At 41.9% G+C, this 18671-nt stretch overlaps 1 protein-coding gene across 2 annotated transcripts; it reads left to right on the top strand.

Annotated features, from left to right (window-relative positions):
- Positions 1-505: 505 nt before the first annotated feature.
- tm2d2 (TM2 domain containing 2) lies at positions 506-18120 on the top strand. 2 transcript variants are annotated; one of them, XM_060906694.1, is made up of 4 exons: positions 506-892; positions 13738-13825; positions 14360-14478; positions 17725-18120. In XM_060906694.1, exons 1-4 carry the CDS (start codon positions 585-587, stop codon positions 17936-17938), a joined length of 729 nt encoding a protein of 242 aa, XP_060762677.1. In that variant the 5' UTR covers positions 506-584; the 3' UTR covers positions 17939-18120. The 2 variants fall into 2 exon arrangements, with proteins under 2 accessions (XP_060762677.1, XP_060762678.1); XM_060906695.1 differs by lacking the exon at positions 17725-18120 and adding an exon at positions 17074-17700.
- The last annotated feature ends 551 nt before the right edge of the window (positions 18121-18671 follow it).

Below are 18671 nucleotides of genomic sequence, written 5' to 3'. Positions count from 1 at the left end.
TAAACAACCAAGTTTATTTAGTCAAGCCTTTTGGTATTGAAGATAAGTGTTAAATTTGATTTTTAGCTTGCGTACCCTGATTGTAAGTTTTTAACTGTTTTGTGTTATCCCCGGCAATATCTACAGTATTACGTATTTTTTTATACTCATGTTTATTTTGGATCATATTTTTGTATGCATCTGTTATTATTTTTATGTACTGTATTATTGGCAAATAAATAAAGTCTGTTTTTAATGTGGAATTATCCGTTTCTATGGAAACATGAAACGCGACCGAGCGAAAATGCAAAGATAATAATAATAATTATTATTATTATTTAACCTAATTCCGTTTTAAATCGACTCTGTGTACAGGACATTTTAACCGGGATAATATTTTTGCGGTTTAGTAGTTTGGTGGAAAAGAGAAGTTTGGCGTTGTTAACGCGTCATCACGAGGAGCGGTCTGATTGGACAATTTCGCTGTCTGTGGGAAATCCGAGCCAATCGTAATTCAGGAGGCGGGACTTGTCGAGAAACGGGTGGCGCGGTTAGCATGTGAGCTAGCTCGCTGAAGGAATGGTTCTGTAGACCGAGACGCCGCCATGTCTCACATTTCTGTAAATTATGTGTTGTTAGGCGGACAGTTTTTCTTGCTCGTCACGGTGTTGTTTTTGCAATGCCTGGAAGGGATTCTCTCTGAAAATTCCACCACACCCGGAAGTAGAGCGATAACAACAGCCAACACTATTACAACCGTCACAACAACAACAACAACTACAGTCACATCTCCGTTCGCACAGCAGCCTGACGAAAATGTCACGGATAATAACTTGACAATAACAGAGGCGTTAAACCGCACGGAGCAGTACGAGTACAACCCTCCATCTCCGGTGGTCCTGTGCCGCTTCCTGTAAGTGATTCAGAGCTGTTTTATTAGACAACAATACTGCAGTATATTATAGATAATACTGACAAACTATCATTTTAATTTGATATTTTCATTATCATCATTTTATAGTATCATCCAGTACTAGTCTTGTTGTCATCCAATTAAATGTTTGATAGAAGGCTATGTCCCGCCCCCAGAGGCGTCTCTCTCTCTCTGTGTTTTTTTTTTTTTTCAGCAGAGCATCTTCCCTCACACTATCCAGTAGTGATGGGAATTTCGGCTCTTTTTCGGGAGCCGGCTCTTACTCTAAGGAGCCGGCTCTTTCGGCTCCGAAACGGCTCCTGAGATTTTATTTTTGATTTAATTGCTGCAATTAACTAGTTAATTAATTACATTATTATTTATATTTTACAATAGGATGTTTTCCATTTTAGTTTTTGTAGCCATTGTAAAGCTTTGTAAAGTATAGCAGTGTAACAATGTTCTAGCTATAGAAATAAAACTTGCTTACCAATTGATAAATTATTTTCTCACAAACATAATGCAAAACTGTGTTATATTACCAATATAAAATACACAGAAGACATCAACTGTTTATCCTTTATGGCTTTATTTCACACTCGACCTTGAACAAAATGCCACAAAATAAATTATGAAGTGTAAATCAGGCCTAAGAAACTATGAAGCAAAGTTGGAAATTATTTTAACAAACACAGAACAATGTGCAACAAAATATATTTTATTAAATAAGTATATAAAATAAGTATAAAAAGTATAAAGTACAATGAACAAAGAAGTAAAAATTACAAAGAAGTGTCAATAACAAAAAACTATTTACATTAAGGCTGCACAAACTCCCAGAATAAGTCTTTAGTGGAGATTGGCATTGAGGAAAACCAAGTGTCTCAGCTTGGAAGGGCTGATTCTATTTCTCCTCTCGGTTATAATCTGTCCTGCTTTTGAAAAGATCCTCTCTGAGGGGACAGATGTTGCCACTATGGACCCTTTTCACGTGACGTCACGACAAACGCGGCCGCCATTTTGGACATGTACTACCAGTAGTTTACCACAGCCAGCACTGAGGAACGGCAGCAAAGAAAGTGTTTATTTTCAGCAAGACTTCCATCATGCCACTATATTGTTGTGCACCTGGATGTAGTAACCATCAACAAACAAGGCAAGGGTTATCATTTTATCGGATCCCGACGGAGAAGATGGATAGCGGCCATTAACAGATTGGCAGCCCTCGGCATACCAGCGCTTGTGTAGTGACCACTTTGTTGGAGGTAAGACGAATAAAATTAGCCAGAAAAGGCATTACATTGCTGTTAACATTCTGTGGCGGCGAGTGTGTAACCAAATAGGCTAAAATAACCCATTGTAACCTCTTTGTTCTTCTGTAGTAGCTATTGTTGACTAGCTAATGTCAACAAGTAGCTGGTATGTTACTGTAGCAATGTTTATGTTCAGTCATTTGGATGACTGTTAAAACCTTTCAGTCTCAAGTTTTTCCTTTTACTGTATTTACTAGTTTACTGTAATTATGATCCGGCAGCTATTTACACCGGATCCAGTGTAAATAGCTGCCGGAGCCAACGTCCAAGGTTCCGGAGCGCGCTCTGGCTTGCTCTCCCTCAAATTAAGCAGCGCGCGCCGGCTTGCTCCCGGAGTGCTCCGGCCGAGGTTCCCCTCAAATTAAGCAGCGTGCGCCGGCTTGCTCCGGAGCAAGCCAGAGCGCGCTCCGGAACCTCGGACGTTGGCGTGTATGTGTATGGCGATGGGTTTTTAATGACATAGGTATACAGATCATGTGGGCCAAAGTCAGGTAAAGACGAGGGCTTCGTGTACTTCCGTACGTCAGTGAACAATCCTGGTGGAAGCAGGTAAACGTCGTTCTCTAAGCCTGCTAACCTCAATTTTTGCAAATATCTCTCCCTCTGCTCGCCCTGTAAATGCCCTACGTCGCTGGATAGTGAAGGTGTTTTCTGCATCTCGCTCCTTTTTCTTTTATGTTTTTCGTTTGTCGCCTTCCTCGCATTCAAACTGATTTGAGCCGAAGTCCACTACATGTCCAAAATGGCGGTCGCGTTTACGAAGGTCACGTGACTGAAAAGGGTCCATACACATCCTCCGTGCCATCACGTGTGTAAGCCGTGGATAGAGTGCAGCCTTGGTCTCCCACCAGCTTAGTGGGTCTGCGTTTCGCTGTAACAGGGGCTCCTCAAGATAGGACCGTACTTCCATTATGGAATCTGCCGTGGGATTCCTGCTTGCAGTGTCTCCACTGGCCCACTCTTCAAAAAACCTCCACACAGCAGATGCTGGCTCCTCTGGCACATCCTCTGCTGCTTCTTCTCCCTCTTGGCCCCCTTGTAGTGACCTGGGATGAAGTTCAGGGCACACGTGTAACTTGAGATGAGAGGAGACAGTGAGGCTCCTGAAATGGGAAGGGGGCTGGGCTGAGTGGCACCTTGAGCGCATGTAAAAAGAGAAAAAAGTGCCGCACTCTGCTCCACCAGTAATGAGAAGCTGCTGGAACAGCAAATATGCTCCTGTTATAATGACTGCTGTCTCGTTGTATACCGCAGATTAATCTGGCCATGCCAAGGCGGTTGCCGACCGAACCTGTCAATTTATGAGCGACAATTTATATCATGAGCTTTAGGAATTCACGGCAACAAAACAATGATCATGGTTGTCAAATAGACAATCATCCTTCAGCTGAGCTGAAATCTCTCTCTCTCTCTCTCTCTCTCTCTCTCTCTCTCTTTCTTTGAGGCACCTAAGGACAAAAAACTAATTCGGCTCCCACCAAAGAGCCGGCTGCCGTCGTTCACTTCAAAGAGCCGGCTCTTTGAACCGGATCGTTCGCGACCGACACATCACTACTATTCAGTTCTCCAAGAAAAACTGACAGTGTATCATCTCTATAAAGCGAAGCTACTACAGCTTTAGCGCCCCTGCTAGCTAGTTGCAGTGCAATTTTTGTGGCTGCTGCCTCCAGGGCCGGCCCAAGCCTTTAAGGGGCCCTAAGCAGAATTTGATTTGGGGGGCCCCCACACCACCAAAACTACACTGCTAGCTGCCTTATTATTTCTTAGGCTACACAGTTAGTCTAGTTAGTCTAGCCACCCACCATAATCTGCGTTTTTAGTTGGTTTACATTATACTGCAACTTGTGGCTATTGCAATATAAAATATTCAGAGTGATGTGTGGCATATTTGTAAGTAAAACAACAAATCAGTAGACAAGACACTGTATATGTAAACAAGTTAACCAGTTTATTTTGCACTAATGTGCAAAACAAACTCGAAGTCATAATGACTTTGTCCACTTGAGCTAATATCGGTCATGACATTTAGGTTGGAGTTTGTAAGTAAAGCGACGGCTCTCAGCTTAGGACTAAAGGTGATATCCAAGGCTACATTTTGTTGTGTTGGGTAGCATAACGTTAGCTACTATGACAGACAGGGCGGCACGGTGGTGTAGTGGTTAGCGCTGTCGCCTCACAGCAAGAAGGTCCGGGTTCGAGCCCCGTGGCCGGCGAGGGCCTTTCTGTGCGGAGTTTGCATGTTCTCCCCGTGTCCGCGTGGGTTTCCTCCGGGTGCTCCGGTTTCCCCCACAGTCCAAAGACATGCAGGTTAGGTTAAATGGTGACTCTAAATTGACCGTAGGTGTGAATGTGAGTGTGAATGGTTGTCTGTGTCTATGTGTCAGCCCTGTGATGACCTGGCGATTTGTCCAGGGTGTACCCCGCCTTTCGCCCGTAGTCAGCTGGGATAGGCTCCAGCTTGCCTGCGACCCTGTAGAACAGGATAAAGCGGCTAGAGATAATGAGATGAGATGAGACTATGACCGACATTCTGTTAGCTAATCCAGCCAACCTAGCCAGAACATAGACAACCTTAATGACACAAAAATAGTAACAATGAACATTCAAATTTACCTTTTTCTTGCTGCTTTTTTTCTTCCTCTTGTCTCTGCCCCGGATGGATAATTTCTTTTTTGAGACATGGCTTAGCCATCTAGTCCACCTATCTTCCGAAGTGAATAACTCCTGTCACGTCACGTGCGTCTGGTTGTGCAGGAGCGCAGTGGCAGCAACCAGCAGCAAGGATTAGTTAACCTAATGTACCAACTATGAAAATGATACAAAAACGTTATTTTGTGTCTTATTTTTGTGTCTTTTGTTTCTGCTATATCATGTCATTGATATTACGTTTTTTTAATTAAAAATTTTTTCGCAGGTGGGCATTCCAACTGCTCTTGGGGGCCCCCTGGTGGTGTGTGGGGCCCTAAGCGGGCGCTTAATTCGCTTATGCCTTGGGCCGGCCGTGGCTGCCTCATCGAGGCAAAGCGAGGCAGTAGCCGCTTTGTCATCGTGTTGTAAGAATGAGTGTACATTAGTATAAGTAATCGTATGGGGCCGAGTAAAATTAAGAATTAATTTCATGAGTGATTTCAAAGTTTTGACTAGGGCAATTTCCAAAACTTTGAAAATCACTAGTGAAATTGATCCTTAATTTTATGAGGAACCATACAGTTACTTGTTTATAATATATCGGGACAAATTCATACTTCGGAAGCCATTCAAGTTCACAACATTTGTCATTCACGTTTTCTGAACCAATCAAGGCGCGAGACTATCTTGCACGTTTGAATCAGTTTCTAAAGCGTCTTTTGGTATTTTCATTTTCGCTTGCAGCTTTCAATTGGTTTATCATTTCTTCGTCAGATATAGCGAAACGCGGCATTGCTGAGTCAGCCGTTTTGTTGATAAAATTTGCTATTTTTGTAACCGTAACCAAGCAACGAACTAGCCATTAGCATTTCAGAAATACAGCCCCATGTTAAGGAAAAAAGCGCTCCCTGATCAACCAATCAGAAGTGAGTAATTTGGCCCGAGGTATTTTAAACTTTTAAACCCACTTGCCCTGTGGGGAATATATATACCGTATTTTCCGGACTATACGTCGCTCCGGAGTTTAAGTCGCATCAGCCAAAAAATGCATTATGAAGACGAAAAAAACATATATACGTCGCACCGGACTATAAGTCGCACTTTTTTGAAGGGTTATTCTATCCATAGAATCTGTGATTGTATCTGATAAGCGTCGCGTGGTTACTGCGCGACTGCATTGCTTATTTAATAAACGAACAGCTGAGCAGTGATAACGCGCCCTTTGCCCTGTAAGTAGCCTAGTCTGATTATTTTAAATATCTACTACTATCTTTAATACTATCACTATCGTTATTACTAATAGCCTATATTATTATTATTATAACTAATATTAGTAGCCTATTACTGATTCATTAATCAGTTTGCTTTTAGATTATTTTTACCGGTAGGGCTTATTATCGCCCCATGGCTCTTTCATCTTTGTTATTAAAGCTGTAGTCATCATCGAGGAGAGTCATTCTTCATTTTTGTCGAATTTTATTTCATCAAATCAGTGGTCAAGTAGGCTATAGGTATATCATCTCCAAAGACAGGTACGGTAGTAAAAACAACCGTCTAGTGAAAAAAAAACAACAACCGCTTTTAAATCCCCTACTTAGATCCTTAAAATGAGTCATTTAACTCATGTCTTGTGTGATCTGATCTCCAATGGTGAAATAAACCGGTTGTGATGAGTACAGTCTGTTATTTTAGAAGATAAATGTAATATATAATTTAATATATAGACTAATAAAAATTAATATTTTATAATATAATATCACGACATATTACTGTCTGTAACTGTTTGTCACTAAAGCGTTTTCTAAGATCATAATGTCTGATATTATTATTATTATTATTATTATTATTATTTTACACACACAATAAGCGCGTGTGCGTAAAGTTATAGTAAACCATCCCCCGCCTTTTTTTTTTTTGAGTCGCCGGACCCACCCACCTCCTGCGTTCCGGGACCTCCCACTTCACAAATTAAGCACTGCCTAAAATCACTACATAACTTATTTAAATAACTATAGGCCTATCATTAATAATAAAACACAGGTCAATCAAGTTTATCAAGCTGGCGATTTCACTCCAAATCAGCAAATCCATTGAATTCCTCATCCTCGGTGTCGCTTCTGAACAACTCTGCCAACTCCAGCGGCAGATGAAGCGCCGTTTCCTCTTCTTCTGCGTGGCTGTCGTCAGACTCAGCATCAGCTCCAGTTATTCCGCGGTGAAAAAAAAACAAACATATACTCCGGTGCGACGTATAAGTCGCATGGCCAGCCGAACCATGAAAAAAAGTGCGACTTATAGTCCGAAAAATACGGTATATATATTTTTTACGAAAACTATATAATAGTTGTGGGTGGCACGGTGGTGTAGTGGTTAGAGCTGTCGCCTCACAGCAAGAAGGTCCTGGGTTCGAGCCCCAGGGCCGGCGAGGGCCTTTCTGTGCGGAGTTTGCATGTTCTCCCCGTGTCCGCGTGGGTTTCCTCCGGGTGCTCCGGTTTCCCCCACAGTCCAAAGGCATGCAGGTTAGGTTAACTGGTGACTCTAAATTGAGCGTAGGTGTGAATGTGAGTGTGAATGGTTGTCTGTGTCTATGTGTCAGCCCTGTGATGACCTGGCGACTTGTCCAGGGTGTACCCCGCCTTTCGCCCGTAGTCAACTGGGATAGGCTCCAGCTTGCCTGCGACCTTGTAGAAGGATAAAGCGGCTACAGATAATGAGATGAGATATAATAGTTGTGATTTGCAACACAAAATGAAGACCACACATTGAGTTGAAGTTTGGTTATTGGTTACTTTTTACTTGTAACGGACAATAACAATTTTATCCAAAATAGTTTTTCCTGCCTTAGTCTATTTATTTCCATTTCACATGTATGCAGCGCTTGTAAAGTTCAGTGTGTTTGTGTAGAACTCTCAGACTGTAGGTTCATTACTCAATAATGTAGAAATCATAAAATTGAAATCTATAACAGTTTGTAGGAAGAAAACAGTAGGGTGCCAAGACTTTTGAACAGTATGGTGTTTGAGAATATTTAGATTTTTTTTTTTCACGGTGCGGTTTCCATCAAATCCTGCGATCTGATTGGCTGGTGAGTGGGTCGGTATCCTATGGTATGGACCCCCGTTACGGACCTCTGGCGATTCTCTCGTTCACAACAACAAAAAACATGGTAGCATTTTTTGTCAATGTTTATCTTTTTTTTTTTTTTTTAAATAAGGTTTATTTATAAGATTATCAAAAATCTTTTAAATGTTTGCCAGCATTTCTCAGGAGAATAGCATTAATTTTACAGCATGGATAGCGATAACGACAGTGTTCACAGCGAAAGCGAGTTTTACTACCCTGAGGAAGAAGAAATAAAAGAAAACATTTCAGGAGAAAGCTAAAAACCTCTAACTTGCTAACGCCGAGCAAAAACATGGCTGAATCCTGAATGACCCCTATATGTATAAATAGGGGACTACATAGGCGGCAAAATGTATTTTTTTTTTTTTCCTGCCATGGAAGTGCACTTGTATACCGAGGAGGAAGCCATTTGCATTACAGCCGTGAATGAGGATTCAAAATGGCGGCTCGGCTCGGTTTTCCCTTTCGGGCGCTCTCGTTTTCTGTTAGAATTTGCTAAAGAAAATAATAAATATATTATTTACCAGCTTAAGGTCGGTCCGTATGGTGAAATACCGTGACCTCGGCCTTGAATACTGACCTCGGCTCAGAGGGCCTCGCTCAGTACTTTCAAGGCCTCGGTCACGGTATTTCACGATACGGACCTCCCAGCTGGGAAATAACGTATATCTTTTTTTTTTAATATATATATATATATATATATATATATATATATATATATATATATATATATATATATATATATATATATCTCATCCAACTCTAGGTTTAACAAAAAAAAAAAACCACCTGTGCTGTCATGACAGACATGATAATGTTTGAGTTTAAAATTATTGTTTAGTGTGTAGGTTGTGGGTGTTTATACAGACCTGGCAACCTGTAGCTGATTCAGTGCAGCCGGTCTGTCATGACGCAGCGTGTTTTTTTTTTTAACCTAGAGGTGGATGATATAACAAAAAAAAACAAAACACCCTGATTAGATAAATACTTTGCACAGGACTGTGTTCCTGTGATAACAGAAACAAAGCTCTTGCTCTTAATCTGTTCTGTTCTTTCAGGATTTATCGCGCATGTCGCTCCTTGTTGAATTTTTTATGCCCGAGTTGTTTGAAACCAATCTAGGTTTTCTGTGTCGAATAAGGAAGCGGCTTCACCTGGAAGAAAATCAAAAACTTTCATGAAGGAGCCGACTCGAATGCGAGCAGAAAAAAAAATAAAACAAGATTCTTAAGCAAACTCTTCCATCCTCACTTCCGATTTTCTGTTTTTGTAAAATACATTTTAAATACAATCGTGAATTTCTCTGGAGTTTTCAGGCTGAGCTCCTCTCTTTGTGTTCTTTAACCGCTCATTTCCTCATCGTTCTTGAAGCATTTGCTTCTATTTGTTAACATTTTTCTTGATAGCGGGGAGACGGTAATGCCTTTCAGCTATTTCTCTGTTTGAACAAGCAAAAACAGCACAAAAATTAACCATATTGAAGACGGATTAAGCCTTGCTTGCATGAAAGACGGTGTCTGTCTGACCCCAGCTGTAATTATCATGTGATGCGTGACGTCATGCACAAGGGGTCTATAAACATTACGTGTCCCATACTACAACAGCGGGGGTATATAAAATAACTTGCAAAGCAGTAAATGAAACCGAGACTAAGACAACAGCCAAGACATAATGGCGGATACGTAGTGAGGGACGCTTTTAGGAACTGAAATAAAAGATCAAAAAGTCTAATTTTTGTGGTGCTAGTTCGTAAAATATGCTCATTCCAACTTGCCTGGTCGGGCATGTCGGGGACATATCCCACTTACCCGAATGCATGTTTCACTTGCCCCGGGCAGTCGGGCAGTGCTTAATGTTGAGCCCTATTGCAACAATAGAGCACTGCGCATACGCATTACAATCACTAGAACGGAGAATTGTGATCTTGTGATACGAACAGTTGATCTCGTGTTATCAAAGGTACACAAGAACAAGTGCCATCATGTTGTAAGAATGAGTGTAACAATAGCGAAACTTTGTAACCAATCAGCACTTATCCTGGTCAAGTTCGATTACCCGTTCTACTTCTTGATAAATTTCAGAACCAACCAAAAACAAGAGAAACCTCGTTATAACTTTGTAGTATCAGAAGATAATCAGCAGATATAAAGATAAACGAAATTCACCTCATGGTTTGCTCCATACAGCATTATTGATGTACGTCGGACCGCACGTGTCGTACGATTAGTCCGAGGAATCCCTTTAGTCAGTTGGTTTGATTCGTGAATTTACTCTGTCAAACCTGATGATCTTGTTTTGTCACTTTCAAGTACGAACATTGGACAAATCTCCGTTATTCATCTTGTCTTACCATTAGGAACGGTGAACATTTTTTACAAACAAGGGCTATTAGTTACATTTTAGCTTCCAGAGAACTCGTCATAGTTTATATGATGGGAAACATTGACAATTTTGTTTGAATTCTACACTGATCAGCCATGACTTTAAAACCACTGAGAGGTGACGTGAGTAACATTGATTATCTCATTACAGTAGCACCCGTCAAGGGGTGGGATATATTAGGCAGCAAGAGAACAGACAGTTCTTGAAGCTGATGTGTTGGAAGCAGGAAAAATGGGCGAGCGTGAGGATCTGAGCGGCTTTGACAAATTGTGATGGCGAGATGACTGGGTCTGAGCATCTGCAAAATGGCACATCTTGTGGGGTGTTCCTGGTGTGTAGTGGTTAGTACTGAACAAAAGTAGTCCAAGGATCCAAAGGACAACCGGTGAACCGGCGACAGCAGGCCTAGACATTAAGCATTTACCACTGGTGGGCCAGCGGAATTGAAAAGTTACTGGCCCAAATGGAAAATGTGGCGGCCCGAATGCGCGCGATACCCGAACCACAGCTGCCGCAGGCGGCCGCTGCAAGCACAAAGAGGGGGGTCCGGGGGCCCTCCCCTGGAAAATTTTGATTTTTCAATTCATATTCGTGCATTCTGGTGCATTTTAAGGTGAAATTAATGAAAATAAGATTATTCATATTTTGCTAACATTATTATAGCTTTATTGTTTGTTCACATTGATATTTTATTGTTTGCATTTCTTGTTCTATCAATTTCTTAGTTACATTTAAAAATTTCCTTTGTTCTTGTTCTCTGTTCGTTTAACACGTGCTGTTGATTACTGTTTTACATTAATGATTGTTTGTATAAGTTTTAGAATAAGCTAAGTTTTGCCTCACCATGCAACTAACTTGTTTATAGAATAAGCTTTGCCTGTAACCCACCCTGTGTGATGTTGACATATTTCCCTTTTTTGTCATGGTTTCAACTTTGGCTCATATATTCTCAACATTGTAGATATGGAATTCTCACCATTGTAGATATTCTAATAGAAATAGAGGTACAATGAACTTTTTACATACACCTTTATATAATAGCCAGAAGACACACAGGCCAGTCCCGAGTGTGGATGAAAGGTGAGGGTGGCATACGAACCCTCATCATGCTGGATTTAAATGGGCATTTTTATTGCCCATGAAGAAGTTTTATTTCTTAATTAATAAAATATCATGAGAATCACTGACAAACCATACATTTCCTGAAAGGGTGGACTTTGGGGAATAATCTAGTGAGATTTTTGCAAAGCCTTACCTGCTCGGGGGTGATTTATAACCCTAATTACCTGTTAATTAGCTAATTAACAGGTATGCTCAGGTGAGCCAAAAAGGGGTGAAATGTTGTATTTTTTTTTAATAAGACAAGATATAAACACCAAATTTTCAGGATTTGCCCTTGGGGGAACTAGTAGTAAATTTTTGCAAATTCAGCTCATTTGCATAAACCGTTGCCATGGCAACAGCAGATACCCTAGCAACCAGGGGTATACTGGGTATAGCATGGTCTGGTTGTACCAGAGAGGGTCAGAATAGTTATTATTTTTGTTGTAATGAACTAATGTAAACCTAGTTTGGCTATTTTGATAGATTTCATCATCTTTGGATATTTGAATAATGGGATCAGATCTAATTTACCACATTATTTTATCTGTTCTTCTATTTCAGTCATAGCAACCAATATTTATACTTATACTTAAAGTTGATACACGTGTAGCCATATTTCTTGGCAGTGTATCCTGAAGTTTTGATATTAATATACAAAGTCTGAACGATTTTACACCATCTGAAGCTAAAGCGCGTGTGTTGAAATGCTGTTTTCCGATTTGGCGAGTTGTAAACCGAGCGTGACGTCGCGCGCTCTGATTGGCTGCCGAGTTCAAAATAAAGCCGAACATTTCTGAAGATGCACGAAGATGACACGCTCCTGCCGCGGAGCGGAGGATGACAAAAACAAAGATGGCAGACCTCGTATCGAAAAGGTGCATTTTACGAACAATTTCTTCACAATTCTGGGTAAAATATGAGTAATAAAATTTGTTAATTTGTATCGAAAACGTACTGGCCCGCCCGGGCCACTGTTTGGCCAAATTTAGTGGCCCAAAAGACGTAAAAAACACCGCTGAGCCATCGGGCAAGTGCTAATGTCGGGCCCTGGGCGACAGGGTCATGGATGTCGAAGGCTCATTGATTGATTCACATGGGGCCCGAAGGCTAGGTCATATGGTTCAATCCCACAGAAGAGCTCCTGTAGCACAAACTGCTGAAAAAGTGAATGCTGGCTAAAACAGAAAGGTGTCAGCGTTCACTTTTTCAGCAGTTTGTGCTACAGGAGCTCTTCTGTGGGATTGGATCATATGGGCTACAGGCTTTCGTCTAAACGGGGGAACAGGGGCGCTGCGCCCTCTTACTCTCGGCGTGCGCCCCCTTACCGACTCCGTGAAAACATCCCAGCAACACTACGTGACAATGTGTCTGATCATCAAATACGTTATAATTGCTCCAAAAATATTCCAATCATAGTAGATACACCGCCAGACGGTGCAAAAACAATCCGAATTGGCGTTTTCCAGACTGAGGCACCATGTTTAGTTGTTTACTTGTCGCGGCTGCTCTCGCGAGATTTGACATGGGTTCCCTACAAGGTCAGCTGACTTGTAGAGTGAGATTTCTCGAGACTGAATGACCTTTCACCCACCGGCGCGGGAGTTTTTGACAGAAGTAGTTCGCGAGTTGTTTTTGTTGACACTTGGGCATTTAAAGATGTCATCCAGCAGCACGAAACGGAAGAAAGCCAAAGACTGTCCGGGGCAGAAGAAGATTACTTCTTTCTTTTTCAATGTTGACAATTTGTTACAATTTCCCTCTCAGATAGCCTCAATGTCCCATTGGAGCATTTTTCAAAGGCTTTGCACGGCGGGGGGGGGACAACCGGCACCATCTCCCCCCCCGCTTCGCTCCCTCGCCATGGTGAGCGCCCTCATACTAAATTTTTCTAGAAAAAACCCTGGGCTAGCCTTCATGCGAATCAGTGAGCCTTTGACACCCATGACCCTGTCACCGGTTACCCTTTGGATCCTTGGACTGCTTTTGTTCAGTACTAACCACCACATACCAGGAACACCCCACAAGATGTGCCATTTTGGAGATGCTCAGACCCAGTCATCTCGCCATCACAATTTGTCAAAGTCACTCAGCTCCTCACGCTCGCCCATTTTTCCTGCTTCCAACACATCAGCTTCAAGAACTGTCTGTTCTCTTGCTGCCGAATATATCCCAACCCTGGACAGGTGCCACTGTAATGAAATAATCAATGTTATTGACGTGACCTGTCAGTGTTCATAATGTTCTGGCTGATGGATGTATACATGCCGTGTCATAACCTGATCTTTCTTTTCTCAGTCCTGAGGAGTTTATATACTGCCGAGATCCTGTCGATCACGACGGAAACCACACAGCCTTACTGGAGCTGGGACACGGCTGTGTAAAGGCAAGTACCCAAAGAGCTCATCAGCAGGAAGTGATCCGGGAGAATCGACGTGACCGATTCGAGGTTTAGTTTCTGTGAATCCGGTTTGAATTTGAAGCAGCGCTGTCTATATGGTTCCCACGCGTTATTTCTTCCACAAGCCCCGAGTAGTGAAGCGAACCAATCAATTCTTGGTGGTTCAGTTGACTTAAATGGATTTATTCAGAAGAATCGACTCATTGGTGGGAAAGTGCGGAGATTATTAACAGCTTGATGAAGTAGGGAAAAGAGCAAAGTGCTTGTTAACAATTCTACACGCATACAAGGGGATTTTCAGATGAGGACCCGGGACATGGCCTTTCAGAAGTACAGTAAAAGGAACACGTTCTGATTGGTGTAGTCCCTGTGCGTTTATTATCTTCACCGTGTCATGGAGATGAGATTTAACTCTGCCTGAGCTGTGATATGAAGATTATTTTTGCTTGAAAAGGTGCTGAAGGTGAATAATTTCACCACAAGTCACAAGTTTGTTTGTTTGTTTGTTTAATTTTACAGATTGGAAATCAAGGTCAGGTGTACAATGTGTCTCACACTAAAGTCCTGTGCACAGCGCTGGACGGCATCGAGTGTGCCGGGGCTCGAGAATTCCTCCGAGGGGAAGAACCGTGCATCAAGTAAGAGAACAGGTTCTTTCTTTCAACGCAGAGCAAGCGTCAAGAGCTTTTCACCTCAAAGCGGACTGTTTTCCAAAAGCGGCACGTCTCAACATGTTTTATTTCTCTTATACCACATTAGATCGCCAGGTTCTTATTAATTAACGACATTTTTTTCCTCCTCCGTTTACATTAATAAGTCAGAAAAAAACGCAGCTTGTCGTGTTACTGAGAAACCAGAACTCACTGTGACAAAGCACTGACACCGGAGACTCATTCCATCTCATATATCATCAATCTCATGATCGTTTCCTGGCTTCTACTTTCCTGAGATGTCACTGGTATCGTGATAAATATTTCTATATATTTATTCTGTCCACATTCACTGGATATGATCAGTCGCATGTAGAGCCCTGCACTCCCGTGGGAGTCCCGCGGGACCCGACGCAAAGCAGTGCGGCACGGGACAAATTTTGAAAGCTCATTGCGGGCAGGAGAGGTGATAAGCTGCAGTCCCGCTCACTAAAAACGTGTTTAAAATAAAATTTATAAATTATTAATTTGTCTATCGTATATAATTTGTGCTGAATATTTTATTTGGCATTAATAAAAACATTTTAAGATGCCTAAATTTGCGGATGTGGTCTAATCTCGCGTACATTTCCGATTCCTTTCCGCTCTTCCGTGTTTGAGATCTCCGATCATGGCAGAAGAGCAGAGCTCCTCTAGTGAAGCTCACAGTGCTTCAGAAATAAGTGCTGCTTTAAAAAGAGGTACATTTACCGTTAAAAAGTCAAGAGTATTAGTCCTAAGTATTAAAAAGTATTAAAAAAAGTATTAAAAAGTATTAACTAGTATTAAAAAGGACTGTGTATCGCACAGATTGTTCAATTTAAAGCTAGAAATAGTGTATAATCTGAGGAGCTGGTTGTGGTTGCGCAGCAGCACTTCATATGAGAGGAGAATAAAATCGCGGTTGGAATCCTAACGCCGCAGACTCGGAAGTGGGAGTGCGAGTGCGCAAAGCGAGAGCTGTCAATCAAAGCGAGAGCTGTCAATCGTGAGCGCATGCAGCGCTCAACTTGGAATGTGTCAGCAGAACGTCAGAGTCTAAACAATAAACTTACAATAAATGAAGGATCGGTCAGTGGAGAGCTCAGCTAAGCTCAGCATGTTTAATTCCCCAAGCCAATGACAAGAACTTTCGTGAGAAATAACGCGAACGTCTGCATCATGCGGGATTTGCGGGCGGGAGCGGGACTGAAAATCATAATTCTTTGCGGGAGCGGGCGGGAGTGGGACTGCACAATGCGGGAGTGGGCGGGAGCGGGACTGAAAATTCTGTCCTGCACAGACCTCTAGTTGCATGCTCTGATTGGTTACTACTAGGATATCAGCTCATATACCGTGAGTAGAGAAAAAACAAAATGGTGGCTTTATCAAGTATTTAAAAGAAACAGAAATGGCTAAAATAATATTATCCTAGTCAGTGGCGGTAACGCAGCTTTAAGTTGGTTTGCCAGCTGGCCAAAAAAAAAAACCCTCAAGAAGAAGAAAAACAAAATGGCGGAGCGTGTCGCTGGACCAACCGAGGATGAAGTAAAACCGCTACTCGAAAACAAAACTTGAAAAACTATTAAAAAAAAAAAAGGCAACCAAGTATGGAATGAAAGTATTTGATGATAAGAGTTTTTTTTTTTCTTCTTCCAAGATTATTATTATCGCATTTTTTGCAAATTGCTCCTGTCATTTCACCGGTTTGTTCACATTCTAAGTGGAAATGATTTTGTCGGGTGTTTTGTATGAAGTTTTTATTTATCGAATTTGCTGAAAATAAAAATGCCCCATTTCTCAAAATCCAGTGAATGTGGATAGTCGTGTGCCAACTCAGTGCTACGCGCCTCGTCGGCTGTCAGCTCATGTACGACTCGATTTCGTGGAATAACTGTTAGATAATTTTTTCTATCCCTGCTACGAGGGGGGAATACCGGTTTACCTCTGTCCGTATCTCCATCTATCCCAAACACCCTTTTTCTCAGCAACCACAAATCCTAGCCACTTGGTACCAAACTTCCTGTTTACCGACAATGTACGGTATTTACGAAACATACAGGGTGGATTTTGACGCCATTTCAAAATGACAGTTCACCAGGATGCTGTTTGAAATCCCTGGGGAGAGACGCTGCTCTTTACTTCCTTGTTTCAGGGTTCGTGATTTGTTGAAGTCAACATTCGTAATAAGTGTCCTGTTCCTTCGATCGCTTGCGTTCTGATATAAGCGAGAGCGGAGGGGGGGTACGTAAGCGAGCAGTCGCTCAGAGTTGATCTTGTTTATTTTCAAAATTGCAAGCTCTGACTGGAAGCAGCATAAGTTGTGATCCGTTTTGTACACAGTCTTAAAAATACGTTTGAAATCGGAATTTGTTCCGATTTTTATTTTTTAATAGATATTAAATTAGAAAATAACAGCACCAGATTATATCCTCCTCCTCCATCCTTCTGCATGCATTAATATAAGCCTGTGATTCGGAGGTGTGTTTGTCACAACCGCTCGAGAGCAAAATGTTCGGCCTCGATGTTTCTCTGTGTCATATTTTTTTTGCACCGTTTACGTAGAACGCAGCGCAAAAGCCCCCACAGATGGCTCCGTGACCGTGTGCACAAGGTGCCACTAGAGGGAAGTCTAGTACAGGATTAGGATCGAACCCACCATCACGAAGGGTGGTTTTTGAAACCCAAGTCCATCTTCGCACTTCTTTTTAAGGTAATAGCTACATATTTCATGTCCTAGGGGTTTAATTATGCAGCCCGCTTGTCTTTTTCCTTCCATGTACAATTTGCGCTGCGATGCTGATGAGGTCAGGAAGCGCAGCCAAAAGCGCTCTCCTCCAAGTTTTCCATCAAGTCCAAAGCAACTAAGCACTGTAGATATCCAGTGGATCAGTGTATAAATAGTGTTTATGTAAGCGAGTGAACGCGCCACACCGATACACACCACACTTCGCGTGGATCTCAAGAACGATGATGTTGGCGGGAGGTCACATGACATGACATGACCATCATGACTCACTGTTAGTGTTTAAATGCTGAAATGCACTTCACTTCCTACTGCATATTTGTTCTTGAGATATAATTTCTCAAAGTACTGTACGTTCCAAACATGAGCGTATTCAAGGCTGATTAGTGTTTACTATAATAGCTGGTCCTGGATCAGGGTTGAAGTTTGCTACTCTGCTGTATTCATGTGCATTTGTGACGCGTCCACAGATACACCGGTCACTACTTCATCACGACGCTGCTGTACTCGTTCTTCTTGGGCTGCTTCGGCGTGGACCGCTTCTGCCTGGGCCACACGGGCACCGCCGTCGGGAAACTCCTCACTCTCGGAGGCCTGGGAATCTGGTGGTTTGTGGATCTCATCCTCCTCATAACCGGAGGACTGATGCCCAGCGACGGCAGCAACTGGTGCACGTTCTACTGAATACACGCAACAGCGAGATATCGGCACGCGTTAAATACACGCCAGTCTGTAACCGTATCTGGTTCTGTAGGAATACGATCGGTTCGTTTAAAATAGTCATGAATTGTGTTAAATGTGTAACGTAACTGCTGTTTTGTACAGTGTAAAGATTTTTGTTGTTGTAAATAAAGTCATTCACTCTATCCATGAATACATCATACTGTAACCTGCATAAATATTCACCCCTTTGAACTTTCCCCGCATTTTGTAGCGTCATGCTCCGATATAAATAATACGCAGTGAATCAAAAGAGGGTCAATACTTCTGCAAGGCAAGAAATAATTAAGAGTTCTGCTCCACATTTTGACCTTTACACCAAATTCATTCCTGTTCAATCAAGACAGTGCGACTCTTTGGTCCGTTTCAGCGTTTGGCCTTTCAGTGCAAGGAAATAATTTACTTCTCTTTATTTTCCTTCCACGTACAATCTGGTGTCATCACGCATGACACGATTTGTTTAATAAAATGCCAAGATTTGCATAGTGAAGCGTATTGCGATGAAAATGCCATCGGAACGTGATTTTAGCATATTGCAGATTGAGACGCAGCACACAAAAACCATTTGCTCATCCTTTTTGAGAAAATATTGAATGAAAAACATGCAATGAAAAAAAACATCAGTTATTTTTGACAAAAACGCATTTTAATTATTACCTTGTCCACGACGGAGTAAGCGGTTGGTTGGTTTGTCTGT

This window comes from Neoarius graeffei, chromosome 24 (assembly GCF_027579695.1).
Source record: "Neoarius graeffei isolate fNeoGra1 chromosome 24, fNeoGra1.pri, whole genome shotgun sequence".
Taxonomy (NCBI): Eukaryota; Metazoa; Chordata; class Actinopteri; order Siluriformes; family Ariidae; genus Neoarius; species Neoarius graeffei.
This window is presented reverse-complemented; position numbering and strand designations above follow the sequence as displayed.

What these genes read in the sequence shown, in the direction of transcription:
- tm2d2 (XM_060906694.1), top strand. Translation starts at nt 585, where the DNA reads ATGTCTCACATTTCTGTAAATTATGTGTTGTTAGGCGGACAGTTTTTC. An exon ending in GTGGTCCTGTGCCGCTTCCT is followed by an intron (nt 893 to 13,737) that starts GTAAGTGATTCA and finishes TTCTTTTCTCAG; the next exon opens with TCCTGAGGAGTTTATATACT. An exon ending in TGGGACACGGCTGTGTAAAG is followed by an intron (nt 13,826 to 14,359) that starts GCAAGTACCCAA and finishes TTAATTTTACAG; the next exon opens with ATTGGAAATCAAGGTCAGGT.